Raw genomic sequence first — 26,688 nt, forward strand, 5'->3', positions numbered from 1 at the left:
CTTCGCCAGAAGCGTGAAACAGTCAACTGAAATGAAAAACAACGCTTGGCGACATTTTGCTGGGATGTAGGATCGAAATTATCCAATCAAAAAAATGTTGTGTTTCCCGAGAGGTCCTCCTTGCGAGTTGAAAAGAAAATGGCGCCAAAATTGGACCATTACAAATCAAGGCAAGCTTCGGGTAAAAATTTTCAGTGAATGAGTTTTTTCCAGCCTTAGTTCACTGCTGGGAATGTTTTAGGTGTGCATGCTCAGCAGGATTTTCTTAAGCAGAAAAATAGTATATTTTTTTGCTTGTAGCTTTTTTTGTCTTGGGAGCTGGAGGTGGAATTTTTTAAAATGTAGGCAATCACTCCTCCGTTGATTTCTAAAGGTCCACCACCTACTTACAGACAGTGTAACTGTTAACCGAGCTGATTTCCTCCACGTTTCAGCAGTGATTGTAGGTTTACTTAAATGTGTTAATAATTTGAACCAGAAGTGATAAGCTTCTGTGTGAACTGTATACACAACTGTAGAAGACTCCAGAGAGTTGTCAAAAATTCTGTTCCAAAGTTTTTATGACATCATTCTAACTAAAATGGTTTTAGACCAAAATTGTTTTTAAGTAACAGAACTGTAGATATTTACAACTTAAGAATAACAAGACTAAACTTTCAGATTTTGCTAATCGAGCTGATTTGATTCAAGTTTTAGCAGTGATTGTAAATGTACTTAAATAAGTCACTGTGTTAGTAATTTGAACTGTAAGCTTTAGATATTAGTATATACAAAATGTAGAAGGCAACAGAGTTGTTGAAAATTTTGTTCCTTATTAATGTAAGTTTTTTGGTATCATTCTACCTTTTTAGATTTTTTTAATCAGTTTCAAAATTGATTTTGTAGTATTCACAACTGTAGATAATTTCATTTATAACTTTGTCTTGAATGCAATTTAAGTGATGGACTTTAACTGATCTTAGTAACTTGTTAACTATGTAAATATAGAATTTTTGCTGTCCAGTTTAGAATAAATATTTTATGAGGAAGTTTTGTGTTGTATTCAATTTTAGCTTGATATAAAGGATTTGGACAAAACTATGCTTGGCTATGAAGCAGGCACAAGATGAGTTTTGAGACATTTAATTAAAAAAAATACCGTAAAAACTCGTGTATAAGCCGCACTTTATTGCCGAAATTTTTGGCTCAAAATCGTGGGTGCGGCTTATCTACGAGACCATTGCATGCAATATTACAGGGCATCTGACAGGATGCGGTGGTGCGGCCGTGTGGGTCCACATACATCGCTCACACTGCATCCTCCGCATCTTCTGGGCTTTTTTGCACATAAAACTAAAAAATTGCTCCATATAAGCGACAAAGCAGTTCTTTACTATCCTCACAAACAAAAATTACAAAGAGACAGATCATTTTGAAAAAGTTTTACCTCTCAAAACAGCGATGAAAACCACGCTTTTCGTTCGTGCACAATTTTAAACCTCCAGGCGTTCCACGTGTCTTTTGGCGATGGGCTTGGATACTAGTGCCTGGTTACTAAGCTTCGAACGCATTTTCACGAACACAGCGCAAAATTTGATGTAAAAACTGATAAATGAAGAAATACCTGTCAGCGAATGGCAGACAAAGATCAAAAATATCAAAGTTGGCAGAAATGGTGTTTTTTCTATAAAGTTCTAAAATTCTGGGTAAGACTGAAGTATTTTCCGTTTATGTGTTTATAGTACATACGGTAATCCAGCATTTTTCATAATCAACTGGGCATTTTTCTGCCAGTTTTTATTTTTTCTCAAAATCATTCTTGAAATTTGGGGGTGCGGCTTATCTACGAGTGCGGCTTATACACGAGTCTTTACGGTACTATTATTTTGAGAGGAAGCCACATCAGCTCTAGCTGGTTTTCATGCGGGAGGTCGAATTGGCATTTGGAAATGTTAGTTTTTCAGGAGGGTGGAAACCGGAGAAAAACCCTCAGAGCAAGGCAAGAGCCAGCAACAAACTCAATCCACATATGGCACCCGGCCAGATTCAAACCCAGACCACATTGGTGGGAGCTGAGCACTTTCATCACTACGCCAACCCTGCCCCCCATAAATTAAAATTCACCAACATTAATAACCTGCATAATAAAGGAAATGTTGACCAGTAGATGACATAACAAGCTCAATCAGCCTTGTTGAGGACAAATAATATAAGATTTCTTTTGTTTTATAGTCCACATGGGCCTCTGGTACAAGCTATGGCTTTTAATTTCTTCACTTAACACCTTACTGGCATTTTATATATTCCATTGATCAAAACATTTCCAAGACAATAATGTTATAGGCTTTATTCATGATGGTCGCCAAGAGTGACCAAAATCAAATTTCTCCTCACAATTTTAATCATTTATTTATGAGAAAAGGTTACAAGAATCAGTAAAAAGATCACTCAAGGTAAATTGCTTTGATCTTTTGATAAATTCTCCCAACTGTTAATTTAAGAAAATGTATGGAGTTCAGTCAGGAGAATTTGTATGTGGATATTAAGACTTTTAAAATAGGTAAACTGTCATGCAGCATATTGGCCTAGTAGGCAAAATCCTTAGTGGGGGTAAGACACAAAGAAAATCCATTAAGAGCGTAGGCAAATATCGATTGGTCGCCAAAGCCTTGCGTCCTTACTGAAAAGCTTTTCAACTGTACCACAAACACTACACGCTTGCAATAAAAGTTGTATGATACTGTGTCTAGTGATACACAATGGTTGTAACACAGTATTCACACAAAAGCTCAAATCGATGTTAACAAGTGTTGTCTTCTTTTATGTCATTTTAATTTCAACACTGCTTATTGAATATCACTTTACAGACACTACAGGATTTTAGAACTGAAAAAAAAAACGACAAGATAAAAGCTAAACACAAGTTTCTAAATCAATAAGCATAATTATTATTTTTATAAGTATCATTGCTTTTTACAAGGATATTTGTTATTTATTGTTATAATTATTTGGGATTATGTATTAATATTATTTGACTGTATAATATGGTACATGGTCATGAATAAATCACTAAACTTATTAATTGTAAAAAAGGAATTATAACAAAAGGGCACAGTTAATCTAGCTCACACACCTTCATGTCAGCATTTCTTTGAGTAAGTGTTGTCTACCTCAAATTATACGATAATTTACAAAACCGAGCCTGCATTTCTGGTCAGCTTGGTTGACAAACAACATGAGATTTCTGCAACTACTTAAGCAAAGCATTAATGTTCCTTCAACATTGCACCTAAGTATCTTCAAGCGTTTACCATTAGTCAGAAACGGCCGGCCGGCCCAGTAGTTGGGAATGTGAAGTGGGCCTTTATCACAGGATTTTCCCACACATCCCAGGAAGGGAACTCGCATATGAAAGGGGCAGGGATGCTCGTCGTCTCGCTTAGGGGTGTAAATTTCGGATTTTTGGTCTCACTTACGGTATTCTGGGCAAAAAAACGCCAATATCGTTAGCCATAATGGTCTTGTTTAGGGCTGCACACAAAGAAATATACAAATATAAATTCTATTCTTAGTTTTTTGGTATCTTTTCGGGGTCAAGAAAAGCTTGAGCCACACCCAGATTGGTCTCTTTTAGGGGTTCTTTTCAAAATTTCCAATGAGCATCCCTGCCCAGGCCTCAAATCCACCAACAGCAGTGTATAATAATTATTTATACAGTGACTGATTTACAAGATAAATTTGACTAATATACCAGTCTGGCCAGCCAATTCAGACTAATGATAACGACCCTGATCTACTCATCAAACATGTCTTCTTTTTCTCTAGTTTTATTTTCCGGTAAATCTAACTAACATGTAGCTACACAAACAGGCAGGTGGGGGGGGGGGAACTTGGAAATAGGGGGAAGGGGGTAGAAACTGTACAGGAGGCAGGAAAAAAAGGGCAGAAAACGAGATTCCTAAGGTGGCTAAACCAGAACAAATTGGGAGATTTTGTGCAACCTTGGCTAGTATTTTGCAATAGAAATAGTACAGAGGTGAGAGCCACTAAGGAGGGGGTGGGAGTCTGGGGTAAAAAGGTACAGCAAGCTGGAAGTTTAGATGTTCTGTTCCCTTGCGCAAACAGCCTTCTTTTACAGCTACGCTAGTGATATTGATTCTTGTTTTAGTCACATACCTCCCTGGTGTTATTTAAGACTGCTCTCAAACATCCTGGTTACAATAAATAAACCAAACTGTATACTGCATTCTATACTGCGTGCATGGAACTATCTCAGTTTTCCATAGAAAGCAAAATATAATTTATTTTTTTTACCCTGACATTTTTTGTGGTGTCTGCAATGAAAACAGACCACTTTCTAAATTCATAATGAAAGCAAAGGTAAAACACAATTAGGGGTACTGGCCATACAATTTGCCACCTTTGAATTTCAATGTCTCAGACAAGCAGTAATGGTGCATGCGACAAAAGAAGAACTTGTAAGTTCTGCCTTTTAAACAGAAACATCCTGGTTACAATAAATATTTTATCTAGTTTTTTATCTAGTAAGTGCGTGACCATTCAAATGAAAGCTACTGAGCAGTTCCTTCATGTGGTACTGTTTATTATGCTGTACAGACTAACTTTTAAAATTTAGGTCTGTGGATGAAACCCTGGTGTGTGACCAATCAAATAAAAGCTGTTGAGTAGTACTTTCATGTGGTGCTATCCACCCATCTAAATATGGGTTAGTCTGGGAAGTGAAAGGGATAATGTTAGATTTAGTTTTGTTCATAAAATGTCTACAGATCTTCTAATAAAAACATATTTACTAGTTTGAGATTCTAATCTACTGAAAACGTTGTCACCAGTTGTTTAGCAGCTTTCGCGATGTCATAAGCACATTGTATGACCTGTTGAGTGAGGAACGCCATATCTACAGTGTTTCCCGGCAACACAGCACTCTTACACTCCACTTGCAATCTGGCGGCACTACTCTTCATCAGTTGAAGTGAGACGCGCATGCTGTCCACATCTGGTTCCTGTAAGATTCAACCATACATGGAATAGGTACCACAGTAGGGTGTTTCAGATGACTGAGCCCATCGTTTTTGGAAGGGAATTTGCTAAGCAACAAAATAGACCCAATGCAAATATTGCTGCTGTTAATTGTCGGCTCCCAGCAGAATCATATCACAAAGTAACAAAATAGAAGGGACATCACAAAGTAACAAAATAGAAGGGATGTCGCTAAGTAACAAAATAGAAGGGATGTTCCTATGCAACATAATGTGGTCTGAAGGTGACTGACATGAAAAGTTACTTTAAAAACAAAATATCTTTAAATTAAACTTACCTCAGGAAATAAGCTAGCCATATCATTTACAGCAGTGAAAATATTACTTGAACAGGGAATGAAACTGAAATAAAAACACATGTTAGTTAAAGACATTCATGATGGTCAAAATAATGTGGCATGGCAGTATCTTTTATGGCAGTAGGCTTATTATCAAGTGTGGATTGTTCCGTAGTAAAATGTGAAAAGCTGATACATGTCTCAGTGAAGTTTGAACCCTCAGCTAACAGTTTCTCTCATTTAACCAGGATTTAACTTAATAACCCCAGCAATGACTTATTATTAACTTTCCCAAGCCCTTTTTATGAACAATTCAAGTCACAGAACAATTACAATAATTTCTTGACCATTTAAGGAGAAATGCTTTGTTTAAAGCCCACTTCTCAATTAAATCCAATAATAGAAAATATATAGTTTTGATTGTTACCAGCTGTGCCTTCCAGCCTGTGCTGACAGCAGCAGTTCTTGAATTTTCTTGGTGATCTGTTCCGTGCACCGTACCACATCTTCCTGTGATGGCTGCAGTCTAATATCTTTTGTGGCTTCATGAACTAAATCATCTACTGCGTGGATCAGCTTCTCAGCCTCCCGATCCAACTGTTCATCAAAAGGGCTGTCCGCTAGCAAAGAGAAAAGAAATTGACTTCAACTACAAGTTTCGCAGTAAAATGACTGATAATCATTTGATTGTATAATCTGTTTGCTGGATATCTCATTCCAAGTGAGAAGATTTTTTGATTCGATGCCACACTTTGAGTTTAAAATTAACATCTTTTTTTTTGATTTCAGACAGGCATGTAATCTAAAAAAATTTCCGAAAAAGAGGGGAAAACAAGTTGAACTTGAAACCAGAAAAAAACACACCAAAGGCTCGATAGTACTGTGACAAGAAAACAAAATAAACAATACTCACAATAACTCATTCTTTCATGTTCCCTCATCTCTTTAACATTTAGATATCTATGTTCTTCGTCCGGTTCATCTGGTGAGTCAGTCACATTATCATACGGATTGACTTCTTTACTTCTACTCGCATCCCCGGTGTGAGACTGCCCCAGGGTGGTGGGCTGAGTTGGGTGATTTAAGAGAGAGCCTGGGGCAGCATATGGCTCTATGTTTCCGATATCCACAAGATCATCTTCATCATTTGCATCTTGGAATGCCTGAGTTAATAAAATGGAAAATATGTGACTTGTTAAAAGAACTCTGAAGGAGTGTCATTTCACCCACAAACATACCAAAGAGTAAAGAGACTTGAAGACTTATTGTAAGACTTCCCTGTAAAAGTTGCCATGTATCAAACAAGTTTCTTTCCCTTTGGCTATTATTTTTACAGATACAGATGTATGTTCTACTCACCGCAGGAGAAAAGACGTTATCATCACTTCCATTAAGAATTCCTAACTGACTCCTTACAGCAAGGCGCCCAAAAGTGTGACCACTTTTAATTTATTCACATTCTTTCGTGCAGATTTAATCCAATCAAAAGCCGTAGATAGCTTGCAGTTGACTTCTGATTGGATTAAATCTGCACGAAAGAATGTGAATTAATTAAAAGTGGTCACACATTTGGGCCCCTTGCTGTAAGTTTTTGTTTTCATCCTCTAACTTGTGAACCTATTAACCATTTATAACAGAAACTTAAATCAGCAAAAAAATAAACACTAGTAAAAGTAGCGTCAACACAAAGAGAGGGATGCTAGATATTCGAACGATACCCCAGAAAAACTAAACGCCCAGCTTTGGGTACAATTTCTATATACATATTTTTCAATCCTCACACGAATTGGTTAAATCAGCAATAAGTAAATAAATGTGAAACGTTCTGAAATGTAAGTAACACTGCTTGCAGTCTTCTGTGTATATCTTGACATTTAGTAAATACAAAGTTCTTGTCTACAATTCTCTCTCCCCATGCTCCATCAGTGTCCGAAAGTTTTGAGATTGCATGACAAGTATACTTGTAATCTCATTTTTGAAGTGATGATGTAATGTGCAAAATTAGGCAATTAGCAAGCTCTGTACTTTGTTTTTTGGAAGTGACACCTGAAGGCAAACTCAGAAGAGGACGGCTGAGAGAGAAAAATAAGAAGAGAAAACATTTTGGATTTAAGACATGGAAGAAGGCAGAGGCTGTGAGAAAGGGTGGCTTGGAGGAGGAGGTCAATCGCCCCATTCTTTTCAAGGAGAAAAGAGATTGATGACAAAGGAAAGAGAGTCCCTTAACACTTGTGAATATCATTTGTTGTTCAGGGTGAGACTGAAACATTTCCCAGACCAGACTCCTGCTAGACCTGGACTGCTTTGAGCTTAGGTTATAATGTAACAGGTTCTCTCCGATGCCTGGAGGTTCTGAATTTCGTGACTCTGATTTGCGTTCACTTGAAGAAGCTGTTGAACACAAGCCTAAAAAAGTAACATAAATAATATTTAAAAAAACTTACTGGTATTAATAATTCATAAAGAAAATACAAAAGAAATTAATGTTTAATGAGTGTCTCTATATCTGATAAAGAAACGGCTAAACTTTACGTCCAATTTTCTGGGTCAAAATAACCCCAAATGTAAATATTAATATTTATTAGTGCAAGAATGAGTTGATCTACATCACAAGATTTTTAAGCCGTTCAATAAATTCGCAGTTCATGTTTTATCAAGTCTAAAACACTCGGCTGCGCCTTGTGTTTTAAAAAGAATAACATGTTAAAATAGCTAAGTATAAAGATGCAGATGTCTATAAGTCATCCAAAAGCAACTAGACATTTTTAAAACAATTTTAATGTAGTCAAGGCTTTGGAGCCAATTTTGGGCAACTGAGTCAGACTTAATCTTGCATAAGGCCTATTCATTAAGAAAGATATAATTATGTAATGTTTAATAAATGAGCAGCAGTGTTTAAGGCCTCCCACATTTTCAAACACCTTCAGAATTCTGAACGTTGTCGCTCCTTGTGTTCAATAGATAGCTTTCATATTTTAGATCACGCCTCTACCAGCTTTCAACTTAAGATAAAGGAGGCTATCCATATTCAAAAGGAACTACCTTGCCTCAATCAGCAATTACACCATGTAAATCTAAAATTATCCTTCTAATTCACACATTTTCACGTTCTGTTGTTACTACTTGTCTTAATTAGCATTTTTTTCTACTTATTATTCAACTCACTGTGCTTTGTAAACCATTCAACAGAAGATGACAGATGCTCTGTCGAAACATGTCTTTGAAACTTAAAAAAATTGTCGTTTTTCTTAAAATCCATAAAAAAATAATCTTTTACATTTACATGTTTATATATATTTAGTATAATGTTATTTATACTAATTACCCCAACTAGTGAACTCCCATTTCATTTCAATCAACATAAAAATCAGCAGTCTGTAAAGAAGAGAAAGAAACAAATAAATTCCAGTGGGTATCAATAAATGCTAATCTGGAAGAATAACAGAGAATTGTTATTGTCTACATACCAGCATGTGATATACTGTAACTAATGTGTATCCCACACACACCAGACAAGACCAACAATAAAATGTACTTGTAACATAGCATTTACATTTTAAATTTTAATTCATGAAACTTACCTACCACATTTCAAAAACTACTTATTTTTCATGATTGACAGGAATTAATATTGTTCACAGTCTGCACAGGTTACTTAAAATGGGGATCTTGTTTGCTATATAATAAATATATAATAATGCTATAATTAACAAATAAAGAAGCCTAAGCCATGTTTTATACTGTCATAAAACACGACGGGCAATTGAGAACACGAGGGAAATGTAGAAAACATGAGCCGCAGGCGAATGTTTTCTACATTTCTCGAGTGTTCTCAAATGCCCGGAGTGTTTTATGACAGAATAAAACATGGCTTAGGCTTCTTTATTTGCTTTATGATATAGATTTTAGACACCGCGAGTGAAAAGTTTAATTAAAAATATGTACAACAAGAGCGAGTAAACAAAGATGAAAAGCAGAAAATAGTTTACGGGAAGACCAGAAAACTGACACAATTTCATTCAGTATTCGACGTAAAATAAGGCTAAGCATTTCAGATAAGTTTGTTACCTTTCAATCTTGATCTTGTCTTTTTGAACTTCAATAAACTTCACCGACTCGGAGTGCAATTTCGTCTCAGCATAATTTAGTAGTCTCGATGACATCCGTCCCTTGCTTCGTTCGACTTAAAAACGCGTATAATTTCCAGAAAAGCTATTGCTTCGGATCTTCCCGTAAACCTTAATTGCTGTCACAATCAAGTTCCAGTATGAAAAGACGATTTAAGACGAGATTGTCGAAGAAAATCTTCGAAAGAAAACTCTCTCGCTCGCTTTCCTCAGCTTTCCTTGCGAGTTTCATTCAAATCAAGCGGTGAACGCCGCGCCACAATTTTTCCCGCCTCACTTCGTTTACATCAAAATGAAATGTCCAGTGGATTTATACTTAAAAAAGGAATTTAATAAAACAATTATTCCATTCGCCCTTGCTGGATACGAGTGGTTATAGCCAACAAAATTTCAAAAACGCGCGAAGCACTCGAGGAAAGCTGACGAAAAACAATAAAACATGATTTTTCTATGTTTTATACTCTGATAAAACATAGGTTTTTAGCCAATCAGAGCGCGCGTAGACTCCTATCTATATTATAAAATAAAATAAATGATAATAAAGAGAACTAAAAAGAAACTTACAGCATTGAGTTCATTTAGTAGTTTAGGAATCCCAGCAAGCCTCTGACTTTCTCTTTGAAAGTCACGGTGTTGCAGTACAAGTGACAATATTTCTGGTTTAATTTAAAAAAGAAGTCAATTACAATCCACCATAGGCAAAAAGATGGGTAATTGTGAAGAACAGCTCCCGCCCGCTAACCGACTGTCGGTCGACTGTTGGTCGTTTGTCGGTTGTCTGTCGGCCGACAGTTGGCTGTTTGTCATCCCTCTGTCGGCCGTCTGTTGGCCGTTTGTCGGCCGTCTGTCGACCGACAACCTGCCGACAGGTTTTAGCTATGATGTCGGTCAACCGGTCGGCCGACAGTCGGCCAACAGGCGTGACGTGTTGGCAAGGTGTCGGTAAGATGTCGGTAAGTTGTCGGTTATACGGTAACACTAACCTTTTTGTTTCTTTATGTTTTTCCTCCGTAACGGACCCCAAAATTTATAAAAAATTAAAAGGAAAGGTATATACGCCTGAGTTTCGGTCATCACAGCCTGAAACTAGCTTCTGCGCTGCCGAAATCGACCGGAGAATTTACGCGAACACAGTTACTCCATTTTTCTCCGCCATATTGGATCGGTTAACTTAGTCTCATTCCCCCTCGGAAGGGGTCGCAAAGGATTCTAGGGCGACTTCAGCGAGTGCGTGTGTGGAGAAGTTTTTGCACTGTTTTGGCCTGAGTTTTGGATAAAATCATCTTCGAACGTGATTTCATTGCTTGCCTTATGGACTTAAACTTACGTAGGTGTCGGTGGCCTGTCGGTAGTCTGTTGGTAACCTGTCGGCTGACAGTTGACCGACAGTCGGTTAGCGGGAGCTGTTCTTCACAATTACCAAAAGATGGTGTGTGGTACATTTACCCATAATTCTAAAGCGTACGTTAAAAACTAAATACAGTGTAAGCTCATAAAAAAACGCACTTATAAGTTCAAAACTTACAAACCGGTACTCAATGTCGTTAGTTCAGAGACAAATTTCATTTAAAAAAATATGGTTTTCTATGTTCCTATTGGCTGTGTAAGGTTTGCAAGGTAAAGTTTGTATACGGGCCTATTGGCTCATCAGGCTGGAGCTTATCCCGGTTTCAGTAGCATGAAGCGACAAGGAGTATTTCTATCCCCCCTTGGATGGGATGCTAGTCCATCGCAGGGTTACCCCCCGCAGTAAATTCACCGGTACCCATTTATACAACTGGATGGGCACTATGAAAGAAAAGTGTCTTGCCCAAGAACACAACACAAGGACCCTTCAGATTTGGTTTATAATGCAGGCTGAGAAATTTTTGAATGCTGATTGGTTAAAACAACCTGTATTTATCTCAAATACTTGCCAAATTTGAAAGAGAGAGGTATTGCAAGAGTTTGGCTTACCATATTTAGAAGAGATTGGTATTCAAGGGCTTGAAAATCACTCTCTTCTAAATATGGCAAGTGTGCTGGCAAGCAAAAAAACAGATGATGGACAAATTTTTCTATTATTAACGGTGTGGACAAAAGTAGTCATTTTAATGAGATTAGCTACGTGGTATTTGGAAATAATACCAACTTGTAATATTTCATAATTGTCCAAAATATCACTTGCTGAAGCGGCTTATGATATTTTCGAAAACTCTGAAATACTTGCTTGCGGTATTATTTCCAAATACTACAACTACAACTCATGCTATTAACTATATTAATAGAGGTGACTGCTCAAATTAAAGAGTTCTAGCTAATTTACAGCAAATGGATAAGCGATTTCCAGGAAAACCATTTTGGAAACATTTCAGTGGCCCTAGCCTCCTTCCTGGATAATTTTATGTGCTAGCTTCACTTGTCAATAAATTGTTTATCACTGTTTTACACAATCTAGTTATTTACAAAATTAAAATGATCAGTGAACAGGCCTGCAGTAAACAAGAGATAGTTACAGGCAACTCATTTCATTTTCAAAGCTTGTTTTGCATTAAAACAAGTTAATAAAAAAGCTTGTTATTCTTCTTTGAGTTATATAAATATATAGAACGAGTTAATTCAGCTTTGTTTTTATTTTGAATGAAAAACGTACTCAATGTTGATAATTATTTCTTGGATTTTGAATAAATTCTGCATAAGGGACAAAGCCGTTACAAGAAATTTCAAAATGCTCGTGCACTGTTCATATTTTTAACAATTTTACACACCATTCCATCTATCTCGGTTTATGGCGTTTGCGTCGCAGCCTCCGCGAAGAAGACACTTCACACAATTCACATAACCCAGAGAAACCGCCAGTTGAAGTGGCGTCCGCCCGCGAGGATCCAAAAGCTCTTTATCATGCTGCCATAGTTAGTAGAGGTGATGCTGCATATAAACCCCAATCAGACAGAAAAACTCTTGATCACGTTGCATAAAACCCCGGGCATAAAACATGTATGCCTGCCCAAAAAGCTTGGCTTGCGGTTAAAACCAAATCATTTCATCGACAAAATAGGATGGAATACCCACCTTGTTTAATGCAAGTTCTTCTTCAAGTGAGGAAGAGTCTTTATGCCAGACGTGCCAGTGTAGTGGGTATTCTGAGAGGATGTTATCTCTTGAAATTGTGGGAGGAGATGCGGCCAAAATACCCGGGGGGGCACTCCCCTATATGGCCTATACGGGGACGTGCCGCTGGATAGGGTATGGTTTTTGACTCCTCCGGTCCTGAACAGGGTATATAATTTCAAGCTCCTCTGTCCTAAACAGGGCCTGAAGCTGTCCTAGACAGGGTATGGCTGCAAGACTGTCGTCCATGTATTTACATTGTTTTCGCTTTCGCTTCAATAAAAAGCATTATTTTATTTGGCCGGATAGGCGTTTTTGCATTTCAATGCTTCAAACATCGCGTTTGGGATGCAATCACCATAAAGCGTAAATGATTGTTGATGTTGTCCTTTGTCCTAAATAGGGTCTTAGAATAGGGGGTGTTGTCCTACACAGGGTAGGCATTTTAAGTTTTTATTGTCCTAAACAGGGTCAGGGTTTCAAACCTCCAGCGGCACCCCTATACCTAAACTTAGGTCAAGTACCCCCCCCGGGCCAAAATATCCTTTCCTCCACTGGCCGCCATTTTCGGGCTGCTGTCATTATTTGCACATCCGCTGACCGTAATTTCGCTTTTGCATCCGTCTCGTCTCACGTGACAGTTTCGTGACAGTCTCGTTCGGTGCCTCGGGTGCAAGAGGGTGTTTTTTCTCTATTTCAAGCGCCGGAAAAACTGGATGCTCTCACAAGTTAGGGTTTTGGCCCATGGACTATAGTTGGCTTAAAACTAGCGGTTCGTGTACTTGGTCCATGAGAGGAGGAGTGGGGACGGTCTAAAGCTACAAGAATACATTATAGACGGGGATTGGGGTGTGATTCGAGGGGACTCGAGCTAGTTTCATCAGTCCACAGCATACTAAATGTGCCTTTTGGTAAAAATATTTTCTTTTTGTTTAGTCAGGCTATACTATACTCGCTTCTCTCGTCCCCAGGTGTTTCAGAGCTAGTTTGAAGCTTCACACCATCTAACGGCTCCACAAAAATGGGAAGGCAACCATTCTCTTCTAGCGATCAGTCACATTCGCTTGGCATGTTTCCGCCATCGCTATTGGCACAACAAGCGCGTGTTATAAAATGGTCAACGAATTGCGCGCGCTGTGATTGGTCAATTCGAACTCGTATATTGGATAGTTTTCGAAACTAACTTAAGCATGCCCCCCCCCCCCCCCCCCAAAAAAAAAAAAATAATTAATTAATTAATTAATTTTCTCAATAAACAGAAAGGAATTGTTTCTATTCATTGGGCGAACATTATTAGTAATCAAAACCGGGATAAGTCGGCCGGATAACTATATTATCCTCAATAGCAGCAAGTTCGCAATGTACATTATCATCTTTTGAAAGGCAAACAAACCTCTCATACTGTGCGAAAACACTTGAAAATATTTAGCAATTAAACTTGCATTGACAAGCCGTTCGAGATAACATCAAACTTAAACACCCAGTTTAGCATCCTATTGGTTTGATCACTGGACTGAAGAACTCCTGGGGCGATTCGTCTTCCTCGATCGACTGGTTCCTTTGAAGGATTGTGATGAGTGCCAATACTTTCAAAGCTGTGCACTGTTCGAAAAACACGCAAATAGTAGAATGTAGTTTCAAGGTACCAAATTGGGGTTTGTCTCAAGTTCTATAATTTCGAATCGCTGGAGCATTTATTACAGGTAACTATCAAATGTTCGTAGTTTAGTAGCTTTTAGTCGCGTGATCCGAATTCGCTTTAAGAGAACGCTGATGAAGCGTAACATTTATTCATAAATAGAAAAAGAATATATTAAAACTTGTCTTTCAGTTGGTAGGGGTGGGAAAACTTTATTGCGATTTCGTCGCAAAACTTGTTACTCTAACATCTTAGAGCAGAAACCGACTTTACTTGTTCCCACCTAATTTGTTTGATTTCCCTCGCTTTTTCTTGCATGACGATACAAATCTCTTATGTCTAATTTCGTCGTCTTTTCAGTTCCTTCATGTCGCCGTGTCGCCTGCATGTCGAAATTGTACCCCTTACAGGGCCTCACTGTAGTCTCGCTCCTGCTGAATGGGCAGCAGAGTAGTGCATGAGTGTTCGAGAGTTAAACAAATTTCGCTCATAAATTTGTCCAGAATTGCAGAACAAAGACAGACAAATATCAAATATTAAATTACATTAAATATTAAATCTTATTGTATAAAAACCATTCTTTTTCCCTGCGGCAACATTTCATCATTGCGAAATCTCTGTCCGATTTAATAAAGTGGCGTGATAGGCTAAAAATATCAACGCAACTAGGGTCTTTAATCAGTCTTTATCCACGCACACAAGTTCCTATTTTTCATTTTGAACTTGACAGTGTCTGCTGGTCTTTGCCTTCTGTGAATGCAGGTTTGTTTCCTTTTTTCATAAAATGTGTGGTAGATTTTTGATAATTTTATAATCAAGCTAGTGATTCATGGTAAGGATCTTTGGCACAGTTTTTGTAACTATGTTTCTACTGACTTCAAATCTACTCTATTAACCATGTTAAATTGAAATCGGAAAACGGGAAGAATTATTTGATAAAGTCAGTGCGAACACTTCATGAAATCTAACTATTACCTGCGCCTAGAAGGGAGTGAGAACGTAGTTTGTTCATCTCGTTTATTGAAAATATTGACAGCGAAATCTGCTCTCTCAGATGTAGTGTAAATGCGAGTGAATCGATAGCATGTACAAGCATCAACGGTTGCTATTTTGGCAGAAAATACTTAAAAACTGCATACTACGATAATTGCTTAGACCTGGATACTTAAAAGATATTTTTTCATGTAAATGTAGGTAACTTTTAATAGTACTTGGACGTGCAAATATGATCGCAATTTTATCAATCAACAATGTTATTGACATCTTGTTCATAGCCAAAGGGATTTCTTTGTCTAAAGTACAATAGCAGACCAAAAAAGTTCGGGAGAGTCAGTGATCAACACATCTGGTGTGGCATAACTTGCCTTTAACTTTTTTAACAACCACTGAACTCAGTAAAAACAAAAACAGTATGGGAAGTATACTGATCCCATCGTTAATATTTTCCCAAGTATCAGTTTGAATTCGGTATACTTCATGATTAGTTATAGCTGATTGGATCATGTTCAGTCAAGGGAACGGAAACAACGATTTGTTTCGCCCTGGTGGGCCCTTGCTAATTTACGCTTTGGGTAACAAACATTTCTGTCAAAATAGTTTTATTGGAAAAACAATACCAGCTGAGGTATAAAAGGTTACCCACAGCAAAGGCACAAAAGAAATCTTGCAAGCAGCTTTTGAACGATGAGAAAAAAATTCCTGCATTTCAACTAGTCGTAGAGAATGTCCAACCCATTAATCAGCATTAATCACTTTTCTAATAATAATTAGTTTAGATCACATATACGTGATTGTCAACAATGGTGTCTGCGTAGGAGGCCAACTAAATGTATGCCAATTTCAATTTTTGACATATATGTTCCCCGTATATGGCCAAGGGGAGGAGAAATGACAGAATCGGGGCGTGGGGACTCTAATTGTCGAGGAGGCAGAAGATTTCATTTTTCAGATGCAGTATCCACCCAGATACGCCAATCGCAACTTTAGTCCCTAATGCTAAACTCTTCGATTTTAAACTCGCCAAGACTTCCGTGACTGCAGGTTGGTTTTTTATTTCTTTTTTTTTAAGACATTAGGGTTAAACCTGGCTGTGTATGGTTAGAATCTAAGCTAATCTAGCTAGTGACTTAATTTAGCTTCAATGCAATGGCACAGTAATTGCTCGCCTCATAAATTGGCAAAACCGCAACCCCAGTCGTACCATTTCTTTCAAGGTTTGCTCTTTTATATGTAGCTAGCATTCGATCAGTCACATTCGCTTGGCATGTTTGCGCCACTGTTATAGACACAATTCTTCTACGATTCAAGCGAAGGGAAAAAGCTTTCCATTACGGCCGAACGCTTTGGAATGCTTCCAAAAACTGATTTTTCAATTGCACTCTATTGCTTTTAAATGCCTTAGTACATTTTTTATAAGATTAGAGTCGTGCAAAATTATCAGCAAGTGATATGTGTAATCTAGTGTCTTCTATATTCGACAATCATTAGGACTGCAACGAAACTCACAGACACTGGTCATCTGTGTTAGTATATTCAGTTTGTCCAAATCGTTGACAATCATATTTGTTACTCATCCAAATCAATTCAGTGTAATCAACATCTTTGCCCAGAATAAAACTATCGCATAATGAACGTTCTTTTTTCCAGCTAGTGGCATGATTTCATCATTGCAGAAAGACCAGAAACGTTTGGAGCGGATATTTGACGGAATAATGTTGCTCCGTGTTCCGTGTTTCACAGTTAAGCCGACTGTTATGGGCGGAAACTTTGTAAAACAGAAACTACATACGTTGATTGTTTATGATCAGTCTTCGCTCCTAAGCCATAAACTATTGATTGAGTACTAGAAAATGTGGCTAAAAGTACTCGTTAAAGTTAAACGTGCGATGAAATGGTCAAGTCGTGAAAACATGTTCGCAATGCAAGTGACATCTCAAGTTTATCGCTGAAGTGACTTTGTTCAACTGTACATGTGTAGACGACCACAAAACAATTCTTGAGAATTAGCCAAAGCAAGTAACACACTCAGCTCGATTTTGAAACGAAAACGGAGAGGACGTACATCTATAAAACAGTGAGTTTGGTGTGGCGCACACAGTTGCGAAATACTGCTCATGTCCACCATAGTTTTATAGCACCTAATTTAAAATTGTAGTTTGTGGTTGTCCTGCTCGGTGACCGAGATGAGCTATCGATTGATATTCACTGACCTACTTTCTGTGGGAACAGAAAAGAAAAATGAAAGGAAGCTTATGATTGTGCTTGACGAGTCAAAGCAACGCACATTTACCTTTTGGCCGACTAAAAGCGAGCGACATTTGGCACTGATAATAATTAAATGCCTTTACGAAGGCAATGAATCAAATTCAATTGTGCAAAGCAAATTAGAGAAGTAAGAGATTTGTCCTATAATTTATATTCTTGTGTTGCTTGTCGACGAAATTTGGACACCGCTGTTGTAAATAAAAGTGCGAGACATCGCGCTCGCAAAGTCATTGAGGCGACGCCCGAGGCTAAAGAAACATGCTTGAAATAGAGTTACAAAAGCATTTACCACGCAGTCAAAACATTTGTCAAAATTCTGTTTAGGATTTGTATTTTTCGTTCCAAATAAGGTCAACAAATTCTCCAATTGGTCAGATTTTTCAGTGGTTCTTTTTTAAACAATAAGATAGTTATAAAATAATGTAAGACGTATTTTCACGGATGATGATGAACATGGTTCATTTCGAAAATGAACAAAACAAGATTGCGAAAAGGAAAAAAACACATTTAAAATGATCTAAATTTTAGCCATGCGTTAAGTTGCCATGGATATTTTAAAATATTTACTCTCAATAGGTTATTATTATTTAAATTTCACTCTGTTCAATGTTGCTTTGAAAAATTTTAACTTGAATATAAACAGCTTCTTCTTGGCAAAATGGTTGTGTTTCTTAATGTGATTTTCTTGTTATATCCGAACTTTCTACACCAGAATGGCAGAACAAAGACAGACAAATATCAAATATTAAATAATATTAAATATCAAAACTTATTTTATAAAAACCACTCTTTTTCCCTGCGGCAACATTTCGTCATTAGAAATATCTGACCGATGTATTATAAGTGGCGTGATAGGCAAAAATTTGAGATTCAATGCCTTACTGCAACAAGAGTTATTAATCGAACATGCAAGTTTCTCTTTTATTTTGAACTTGCTAGTGTCTGCTGTTCTTTGGCCCCTGTAAAGGCAGGTTTGTTTCCTTTTTTTTATAAAATGTTTAGGGTTAACTGGATATATGCGGTAGATTTGTGATAATTTCAGTTATAATTTAGCTAGCGATTTATGGTGGGAGCCAAGGTGGTGGCCCGTCAAACTCGATAATCGCTGATCTCTACGACTTCACGGAAAAATAGGGGACTGTGAACTCTACTACGTCTTTTAAGTAATGTTAGCGCTTCTATATATTATTAACTGAAATAACTGAAATTACTCTGTTCATGGTACACTGAACAATAGACAAACGGTTACAATTGAAATAAATTAGCCAAATTAAGAGATTAAGTTCAAATCAGCGTGATTATAAAACCAAAACGGAGAGGATACACATCTGTAAAGTACTAAGTAAAATACTGAGTTCTCTGATTTATCATAATGCGAATCGAAAGCATGTACATCACAGCATGTCATCAACGTTCGGTTTCTATCTGCGGAAAATTCGTCAAAACTGCATACTTCGTCTGTTGTAAAGATATGATTAGACCTGGACAGTAAAGTGATTTTTAAATGTGTATTTGGATGTGTAAATATGATCGTAATTTTATCAATCATCAATGAAAATTTGTAAATGATATCTTGTTCATAGCCGAAAGGATTTGTCTAAATCTGTTGATAGTACAAATTGTAAGTAGAAGACAACTGGCAACTTACAACAAAGTTCGTGAGACTTACAAACACAACAAATTAACTGTAGATTTTGAAACCAAAATAGAGAATAAACATATCCAATGGCTGGTGTGGTCTAGCCTACGTCGCAAATTGTAATAACAATCGCCGTAAAAAGTAATACTGACGCAAAATGTAACAAACTGATTGTTAAAGTAAGATGTTATATAAACCTTTTAACGCAAAATGTAATATATTCACTAATGCGTAATGTATTGACGAAGTGTAATGTCTCTAAAACTTATATCAAGCTCATTGACATTAAGGTTTTGTTGGTTTTACGCGAGTTCTGCGTTAAAGACGTACAGCTGCTTTGCTTTAACAAAAGTGCAGGTTTAACTGAACTTGAAGACTCGGAGAGGGATGTTCCTCGACAGAGCAGACTAAAAAGTAGAGTATTTCTGGTTTGAAATGAAACCTAGATTTTGACTTTTCGATACAAAGTAGGATTTAGACTGCCTACTGGCAGGGTCTGAAGTATTGACTGTGGAAAATAGGCAACGTTGGGAAAGGGGATTCCCATGGCCAGTGGGTGTAATATGATTTAAATTGATAATATTCAAATCAATGAGTGTTTTTATTTGTCCAAAATTACTGAAAAAAGGGGCCATAAGTTTTAGAGGCCATAGCATTAAATTATTTACCATTCACTTTCATATTCTTATTTACCATCATCAAAGAGAACTAGGTAGGTGTGAAGGAGACTAAGAACGAGTGCAATCAAGAGAATATTCTCATATTTGACTATTTTCTTGGTGCAATTCACTGAAGTCATAAAAGACATCATATTTTGGGTTTTTTTTGCATTATTAAATTATGCAGGGGCGGATCCAGGATTTTTCTTAGCAGGGGGTGCACCACTATGGATTGGCCACATCGATTTTTTTTTTTTGTAGAATATCAGTTGTATTAGAAAGCCGCAGGTCATCTCAGAGGGGCGGGGCAGGGGTGAGGGGTTGAGCACCCCCTGCACCCTCCCCCTAGATCCGCCCCTGTTATGCGTTAGAAAATTTGTTACATTTTGTGTTAGAAAGTTATAATATATTGCGTTAAACAACTTTATTTCATTTTGCAGCGATTGTTATTACATTTTGCGTAGGTATAATATTTTGCGGCGTAATATACGTCTCATTCCAATCATACGTAGATGTTCACAGTTAGTCATACTAACTACCAGTATTGTTATCTTCACAGATCCATTAGAAACCCATATACAAAATGGACACGCTGAAGGAATTGTTTGTTTCGAAAGCCTTTAACAGATACAGCTATGGAGCAGTTATCGTTTGGTTCGCATTCGGAGGAATTCTTCTTATCGGCGTCTTTGCATCAATAAATGCTGGTGCGCCGAGGTTCAGTTGCAGTGAGAAAAGTAAAAACATGGACCTCGTACCAGAAAAGTGCCTCGAGCAATACGAGGAGCGATACAACAAATCGGGTATTCCCGTCTATGCCTTCGTGATCCTCAATGTCGGTTTTATTGCAATTGTGTGCGTGATTTACTCCCTAGTTGTAAAACCAAGAGTTGAACGACTGGAAGCCCATTTAAACAGAGATGCCGAGGGACAGCGCCCACCTGAAACAAGATTTGAACGACTGGAAGCCAATTTAAACAGAGATGCTGAGAGACAGCACCCACCTAAAACACGCAAACTGTTTACGGCGTACTGTTGTCAACTCACCGCCAGATTCGCTTTGGGAATTCTCTTTATAGTCCTACAAATGCGAGTGCTGTACCCTGATAACTTTCCATCAAGCTATAATTGTAAATTGACATTCCCCGCAGGCCCTCGTATGAGTCGTACGGCGAATGCATCAGTCGCAAACATTCAGAACACAACAGAAAATATATACGAGTGTCACAATCAACGGGGAAAGAAGGACACTGCCTGGATGTATGCTGTGATTGCATTAAATGGAGTTTTAATACTTTTTATTCTGATCGAGGTCATCTGTGTCTTATCACGTCTAGCACTTAAAGGGCTTGAATTCCTCGAAGACTTGCAGTTTCTAGAAGTTCATCTGAACCCCAATGTTCCCTCAAGGCAGCAGCAGCCAGAAGGACAACCACTAGCGACAACAGGGAGGTGAGTGTCTTTCATCGAAAGCCTGAAGAAAACAATTATTGAACGCACAAAGCAACCTTCAGATCTCGAGGCAGTGTTTAGACCAAAACCAGGCGAAGGCGAAGGAATTAAAAATCTGGAGCTCGACAAGATTTATACAAAGGTGGTTCTTACTGAAAACAGAGCGAAGCCTGACTTTCCCAGTAACCCCAAGCAAATGGGAAATTTGCCACCAAAAAGAGCAGAAAATATCGTTGACGCTGAAAACAAGAAAATCTTAATTATTGGGCTTCCAGGAATAGGGAAAACACTATTTTGTGAAAGAATGCTGCGAGATTGGGCATCGGAAAGACTGTTCACCGAATCACAAGATAGTGAACTGCATATCAGAATTGCTTTCCTCATTAAGTTCAGGAGACTCAACACGGTTGGAGAGCTCAGTCTTCGTGAACTACTCGAAAAAGCAGAATTCTTGCCGACAAAACATCTTCCTGATGATGTCTGGAATGACATTATAAAAAATCCCGACAAAGTCCTTATCTTGTTCGATGGCGCGGACGAGTATAAAAACCACTCAAGTATCGCTAATAAGACCGTTGACAGTGGCATATACAGTGTTGACGACAGGATGCCTCTCCATGCATTATATTCCAAAGTAGCAGAAGGAAAACTTCTCGATAAAGCCGCCGTTTTAACCACTATAAGACCCACCGCCGTGTCGAGCGTCAAACATATTACATTCAGAACATATGAAATACTCGGTTTTTCACCCCAGCAAGTTGAAGAATATGTGGAGAAGTTTACGAAAGATGCAGCGGGAAATTTGAGCGACGCAGGAGAAAAAATTAAGGAACACATAAAAAAGAATGCGAAAATATCTGCATTTTGCTACATTCCCGCCAGCTGCTTCATAATTTGTTCCAGTCTGCTCCATGTACTCAAGACCTCCGCGGAGACCGGAAAGGATTTAACTGCTGTTGGCCTTGGAAAGCTAACTCAGATTTACAATGTAGCAGCGAAGGTGTTTTTCTTCAAGCGTAGCGAGCAACACCGTGATAAACGTCTCAGCCAGAGCGACATTTTCTCAAACGAATTTATAGGTAAAGAGGAATTCAAGCAACTGGGCGAAATTGCATTCAAAGGTTTAGAGAACGGAAGAATAATCTTTGAAGAAAGCGAAGTCGAGAAAGTAAAAAACAGTTCTCTTCTCTACCAAATGCCGGATTCATGTGAGCCTTGGAAACCCCCCATACATCAGTTCTGCTTCATTCATCTGACATTGCAGGAATACTTCGCAGCGAGACATATAACCGAAACCATGAATGAAGCACAGTTGCGAACATTTGTTAAAGATCACATAAATAAAGGTAAATGGCATGTTGTTTTGAATTTTGTGTCTGGCTTGCTTGGCGAACGAGATGAGCAATTGATGAAGATCTTCACTGATCTGCTTCCCGAGGAAACAGAAGAGAAAGATGAAGATGAGCTGATGTTTATGCCACTCGAGTCAGAGCCACGCACATTTACCTGTTGGCCGACTAGGAGCGAAAAACATTTAGCACTGACAATATTAAAATGCGTTCATGAAGGCAGTGAATCAAACGTAGTACAAAGAAAGTTAGAAAGCATTAGATTTAATGCAGTAGATTTTAGTTATTGTAGTCTCGCTCCTGCTGACTGTACAGCAATAGCGCATGTGTTTAAACATGTGCAACAAATTTCGCTCATAAATTTGTACCATAATAACATTGGCTCGTTGGGTTGTGCAGAGATTGCAAAGTTGTTTGACAATGACAATAGTCAACTAACGCACTTAAACCTCAGGCGCAATGACATAGGAGATGAAGGTGTAAAACAATTGAGTAAAGTAATTGGAAATAGTAATTTAGAATCGTTAGACCTCAGTTTGAATAGCATTACAGATAAAGGATTAAATGATTTAAGTGATAAACTTGTTAATACAAATGTAAAATCGTTAGACCTCAGTGACAATAATATTACAGATAAAGGATTAAATTATTTAAGTGATAAACTTGTTAATACAAAAGTAAAATCGTTAGACCTCAGTCACAATAGCATTACAGATAAAGGATTAAATTATTTAAGTGATAAACTTGTTAATACAAATCTAAAATCGTTAAACCTCAGTGGCAATAATTTTACAGATAAAGGATTAAATTATTTAAGTGATAAACTTGTAAATACAAATCTAAATCGAACCTCAGTGGCAATATTTACAGATAAAGGATTAAATTATTTAAGTGATAAACTTGTTAATACAAATGTAAAATCGTTAGACCTCGTTAGCAATAATATTACAGATAAAGGATTAAATTATTTAAGTGATAAACTTGTTAATACAAATGTAAAATCGTTAAACCTCAGTTACAATAGCATTACAGATAAAGGATTAAATTATTTAAGTGATAAACTTGTTAATACAAATGTAAAATCGTTAAACCTCGGTTACAATAGCATTACAGATAAAGGATTAAATTATTTAAGTGATAAACTTGTAAATACAAATGTCAAATCGTTAAACCTCAGTGGAAATAATATTACAGATAAAGGATTAAATTATTTAAGTGATAAACTTGTTAATACAAATGTAAAATCGTTAAACCTCAGTCGCAATTCAAACATAACACGTGAAGCTAAACAGCGCATCCGAGCTGCTAATCCTAATTGCGAGTTCATCTTTTAAAATTATTTCAAAACTATTGTCATTGTCTTTCAAAAAATATCAACTAAACAAATTGTTAAGATTATTGTTGTTGGGTGACCGACTGAAAAAGACAAAACAGGAACTCCGTAAAAAAAAACTCAAAACAATCTTAAAATAAATGAAGACAAGTTTTCATGTCAGTGACTGATGCGTGAAGATATGAATCATGTTAAGATTGAAGTCGCTTTACATCTTCAATACAACAACAGGTGTCTTGGTAAAATGAATTTGTGTTTTATATCATTTGACAATGATTCAAACATCTTGTGTAAGATGTGGTTTTATATTTACGGAGTTTTTGAAAAACAAAGGTCACTCAGCTAAATACCAGTTAAAATATCGTGTTAGGAGAAGACATGTTGCAAACACCACAAATATATAAGGCAAAAACACTTTAATAAGCTACTAGATTCAAAGAAAATTGTACACAGAAAGAAAGAAAAAACATAACATCGTTCTTAGCTGTTTTATCGACGGTAACAAATCCATTGCTTGTGTTTGAAAGTTGTGTTTGCTTCATGTAGCATGTTTGAAACGAAGTTGTCTTTTCAACTCCAAGGAATTCTAGCAGACGAAACTTTTCAACTCTGAAAATTATTTTGTAGCCAACAGCACTAAACAAGTGACAGAAAACCCAGCCTTCGCCAGAAGCGTGAAACTGTCAAACTGAAATGAAAAACAACGCTTGGCGACATTTTGCTGGGATGTAGGATCGAAATTATCCAATCAAAAAAATGTTGTGTTTCCCGAGAGGTCCTCCTTGTGAGTTGAAAAGAAAATGGCGCCAAAATCGGACCATTGCTGATCAAGGAAAGCTTCGGGTAAAAAATTTTCATTGAATGAGTCTTTTCTAGCTTTAGTTCACTGCCGGGAATGCTTTAGGTGTGCATGCTCAGCAGGATTTTTTAGAAAAAAAATATATTTTTTTGCTTGTAGCTTTTTTTTGTCTTGGGAGCTGGAGGTTGAATTTTATTGTAGGCAATCACTCCTCCGTTGATTTCTAAAGGTCCACCACCTACTTACAGACAGTGTAACTGTTAACCGAGCTGATTTGCTCCGCGTTTCAGCAGTGATTGTAGGTTTACTTAAATGTGTTAATAATTTGAACCAGAAGTGATAAGCTTCTGTTTGAACTGTATACACAACTGTAGAAGACTCCAGAGAGTTGTCAAAAATTTTGTTCCTAAGTTTTTATGACATCATTCTAACTTTCAAAATGGTTTTAGACCAAAATTGATTTTAAGTAACAGAACTGTAGATATTTACAACTTAAGAATAACAAGACTGAACTTTTAGATTTTGCTAATCGAGCTGATTTGATTCAAGTTTTAGCAGTGATTGTAGGTGTACTTAAATAAGTCACTGTGTTAGTAATTTGAACTGTAAGCTTTAGATATTAGTAAGCTTATATACAAAATGTAGAAGGCAACAGAGTTGTTGAAAATTTTGTTCCTTATTAATATAAGTTTTTTGGCATCATTCTACATTTTTAGATTTTTTTAATCAGTTTCAAAATTGATTTTTTAGTATTCACAACTGTAGATAATTTCATTTACAACTTTGTCTTGAATGCAATTTAAGTGATGGACTTTAACTGATCTTAGTAACTTGTTAACTATGTAAATATAGAATTTTTGCTGTCCAGTTTAGAATAAATATTTTATGAGGAAGTTTTGTGTTGTGTGCAATTTTAGCTTGATGTAAAGGATTTGGACAAAACTATGCTTGGCTATGAAGCAGGCACAAGATGAGTTTTGAGACATTTAATTTAAAAAAATACTATTATTTCGAGAGGAAGCCACATCAACTCTAGCTGGTTTTCATGCGGGAGGTCGAATTGGCATTTGGAAATGTTAGTTTTTCAGGAGGGTGGAAACCGGAAAAAAACCCTCGGAGCAAGGCAAGAACCAGCAACAAACTCATCCCACATATGGCACCCGGCCAGATTCAAACCCAGACCACATTGGTGGGAGCCGGGCACTCTCATCACTACGCCATACCTGCCCCCCATAAATTAAAATTCACCAACATTAATTTTTTACCTGTATTATAAAGGAAATGTTGACCAAATAGATGACATGACAAGCTCAATCAGCTTTGTTGAAGAGGCAAATAAAATAAGATTTCTTTTGTTTTATGGTTCACATTGGCCTCTGGTCCAAGCTATGGCTTTAAATTTCTTCACTTCACACCTTACTGGCATTTTATACATTTCGCTGATCAAAACATTTCCGAGACAATAATATTATAGGCTTCATTCATGATGGTCACCAAGGGTGACCAAAATCAAATTTCTCTTTACAATTTTAATACTTTGTTAAGAGAAAAGGTTATAAGAATCAGTCATAAGATCACTCAAGGGAAATTGCTTTGATCTTTTGATAAATTCTCCTAACTGTTACTAGAAGAAAATGTATGGAATTCAGTCAGGAGAATTTGTATGTGGATATTGAGACTTTTAAAATAGGTTAACTGTCCTGCAGCATATTGGCTTAGTAGGCAAAATCCTTAGTGGGGGTTTAAGGTAAAAAGGAAATCCACAAAGCGTAGGCAAAACTGAGGTTGATTGGTCACCAAAGCCTTGAGTCCTAACCGAAAAGCTTTTCAACTGTATCTAGTGATACACCATGGTTGTAACACAGTATTAAGTCGAAAGCTCAAATCAATGTTAACAAGTGTTGTCTTCTTTTATATCATTTTAATTTCAACACTGCTAATTGAAGATCACTTTACAGACACTACAGGATTTTAGAACTGAAAAATGAAAATGACAAGATAAAAGCTAAACACAAGTTTCTAA

At 37.1% G+C, this 26,688-nt stretch overlaps 8 protein-coding genes and 1 long non-coding RNA gene across 23 annotated transcripts in view; 5 read left to right on the forward strand and 4 right to left on the reverse strand.

The window, feature by feature from the left end:
* Window positions 1-26,688, forward strand: part of LOC144646530 (ankyrin repeat domain-containing protein 13B-like) — a 207,926-nt gene that overhangs the window by 13,218 nt on the left and 168,020 nt on the right. The window lies entirely within an intron of this gene.
* LOC144646561 (uncharacterized) overlaps window positions 7-26,688 on the forward strand; it is a 60,093-nt gene continuing 33,411 nt past the window's right edge. Inside the window, exon 1 of the long non-coding RNA XR_013569451.1 lies at window positions 7-243. This is a non-coding gene — a long non-coding RNA (uncharacterized LOC144646561). The remainder of the gene's footprint in view (window positions 244-26,688) is intronic.
* LOC144646543 (ARF GTPase-activating protein GIT2-like) overlaps window positions 2,921-26,688 on the reverse strand; it is a 28,854-nt gene continuing 5,086 nt past the window's right edge. The window contains exon 5 of the transcript XR_013569440.1: window positions 2,921-3,868. The gene's annotated coding sequence lies outside the window, so the exon portion shown is untranslated. The remainder of the gene's footprint in view (window positions 3,869-26,688) is intronic.
* Window positions 4,705-6,513, reverse strand: LOC144646558 (ARF GTPase-activating protein GIT2-like). The gene is made up of 4 exons (XM_078506194.1): window positions 6,228-6,513; window positions 5,742-5,934; window positions 5,315-5,378; window positions 4,705-5,000 (listed from the first exon to the last, which is right to left on the reverse strand). Exons 1-4 carry the CDS (start codon window positions 6,253-6,255, stop codon window positions 4,803-4,805), a joined length of 483 nt encoding a protein of 160 aa, XP_078362320.1. The 5' UTR covers window positions 6,256-6,513; the 3' UTR covers window positions 4,705-4,802.
* LOC144646536 (ankyrin repeat domain-containing protein 13B-like) overlaps window positions 6,338-26,688 on the reverse strand; it is a 42,243-nt gene continuing 21,892 nt past the window's right edge. The window contains exons 6-7 of the transcript XR_013569435.1: window positions 6,674-6,931; window positions 6,338-6,477 (exon numbers count right to left, since the gene is read on the reverse strand). The gene's annotated coding sequence lies outside the window, so the exon portion shown is untranslated. The remainder of the gene's footprint in view (window positions 6,478-6,673; window positions 6,932-26,688) is intronic.
* LOC144646537 (uncharacterized) lies at window positions 6,940-12,612 on the reverse strand. 5 transcript variants are annotated; one of them, XM_078506173.1, is made up of 5 exons: window positions 12,493-12,612; window positions 12,189-12,324; window positions 10,006-10,097; window positions 8,640-8,689; window positions 6,940-7,720 (listed from the first exon to the last, which is right to left on the reverse strand). In XM_078506173.1, the coding sequence occupies exons 3-5, from the start codon at window positions 10,017-10,019 to the stop codon at window positions 7,284-7,286; spliced, it is 501 nt and encodes a 166-aa protein (XP_078362299.1). In that variant the 5' UTR covers window positions 10,020-10,097; window positions 12,189-12,324; window positions 12,493-12,612; the 3' UTR covers window positions 6,940-7,283. The 5 variants fall into 5 exon arrangements, with proteins under 5 accessions (XP_078362299.1, XP_078362300.1, XP_078362298.1 ...); XM_078506174.1 differs by lacking the exon at window positions 12,189-12,324 and having other exon boundaries at window positions 12,493-12,604; XM_078506172.1 differs by lacking the exons at window positions 12,189-12,324; window positions 12,493-12,612 and adding an exon at window positions 10,425-11,637.
* Window positions 16,112-26,688, forward strand: part of LOC144646494 (uncharacterized) — a 42,639-nt gene continuing 32,062 nt past the window's right edge. Inside the window, exon 1 of the mRNA XM_078506097.1 lies at window positions 16,112-16,210. The gene's annotated coding sequence lies outside the window, so the exon portion shown is untranslated. The remainder of the gene's footprint in view (window positions 16,211-26,688) is intronic.
* On the forward strand, window positions 20,316-21,188 carry LOC144646534 (uncharacterized). The gene is made up of 2 exons (XM_078506165.1): window positions 20,316-20,673; window positions 20,737-21,188. Exons 1-2 carry the CDS (start codon window positions 20,316-20,318, stop codon window positions 21,186-21,188), a joined length of 810 nt encoding a protein of 269 aa, XP_078362291.1.
* Window positions 21,381-25,639, forward strand: LOC144645831 (nucleotide-binding oligomerization domain-containing protein 1-like). Its single transcript, XM_078505370.1, has 2 exons — window positions 21,381-23,447; window positions 25,583-25,639. Exons 1-2 carry the CDS (start codon window positions 21,381-21,383, stop codon window positions 25,637-25,639), a joined length of 2,124 nt encoding a protein of 707 aa, XP_078361496.1.

This window comes from Oculina patagonica, chromosome 3, assembly GCF_052425735.1.
Source record: "Oculina patagonica isolate OP01 chromosome 3, crgOcupat, whole genome shotgun sequence".
Taxonomy (NCBI): Eukaryota; Metazoa; Cnidaria; class Anthozoa; order Scleractinia; family Oculinidae; genus Oculina; species Oculina patagonica.

What these genes read in the sequence shown, in the direction of transcription:
- LOC144646537 (XM_078506171.1), bottom strand. Translation starts at nt 9,477, where the DNA reads ATGTCATCGAGACTACTAAATTATGCTGAGACGAAATTGCACTCCGAG. An exon ending in GACAAGATCAAGATTGAAAG is followed by an intron (nt 8,690 to 9,382) that starts GTAACAAACTTA and finishes TCTTCTTTACAG; the next exon opens with ACTGCTGATTTTTATGTTGA. An exon ending in ATGGGAGTTCACTAGTTGGG is followed by an intron (nt 7,721 to 8,639) that starts GTAATTAGTATA and finishes TTACTTTTTTAG; the next exon opens with GCTTGTGTTCAACAGCTTCT.
- LOC144646558 (XM_078506194.1), bottom strand. Translation starts at nt 6,255, where the DNA reads ATGAGGGAACATGAAAGAATGAGTTATT. An exon ending in CAGGCTGGAAGGCACAGCTG is followed by an intron (nt 5,379 to 5,741) that starts GTAACAATCAAA and finishes TTTTTATTTCAG; the next exon opens with TTTCATTCCCTGTTCAAGTA. An exon ending in TGGCTAGCTTATTTCCTGAG is followed by an intron (nt 5,001 to 5,314) that starts GTAAGTTTAATT and finishes TGAATCTTACAG; the next exon opens with GAACCAGATGTGGACAGCAT.
- LOC144646534 (XM_078506165.1), top strand. Translation starts at nt 20,316, where the DNA reads ATGGACACGCTGAAGGAATTGTTTGTTTCGAAAGCCTTTAACAGATAC. An exon ending in TGCCGAGGGACAGCGCCCAC is followed by an intron (nt 20,674 to 20,736) that starts CTGAAACAAGAT and finishes GACAGCACCCAC; the next exon opens with CTAAAACACGCAAACTGTTT.
- LOC144645831 (XM_078505370.1), top strand. Translation starts at nt 21,381, where the DNA reads ATGGGAAATTTGCCACCAAAAAGAGCAGAAAATATCGTTGACGCTGAA. An exon ending in ATAAACTTGTTAATACAAAT is followed by an intron (nt 23,448 to 25,582) that starts GTAAAATCGTTA and finishes GTGCAATTTTAG; the next exon opens with CTTGATGTAAAGGATTTGGA.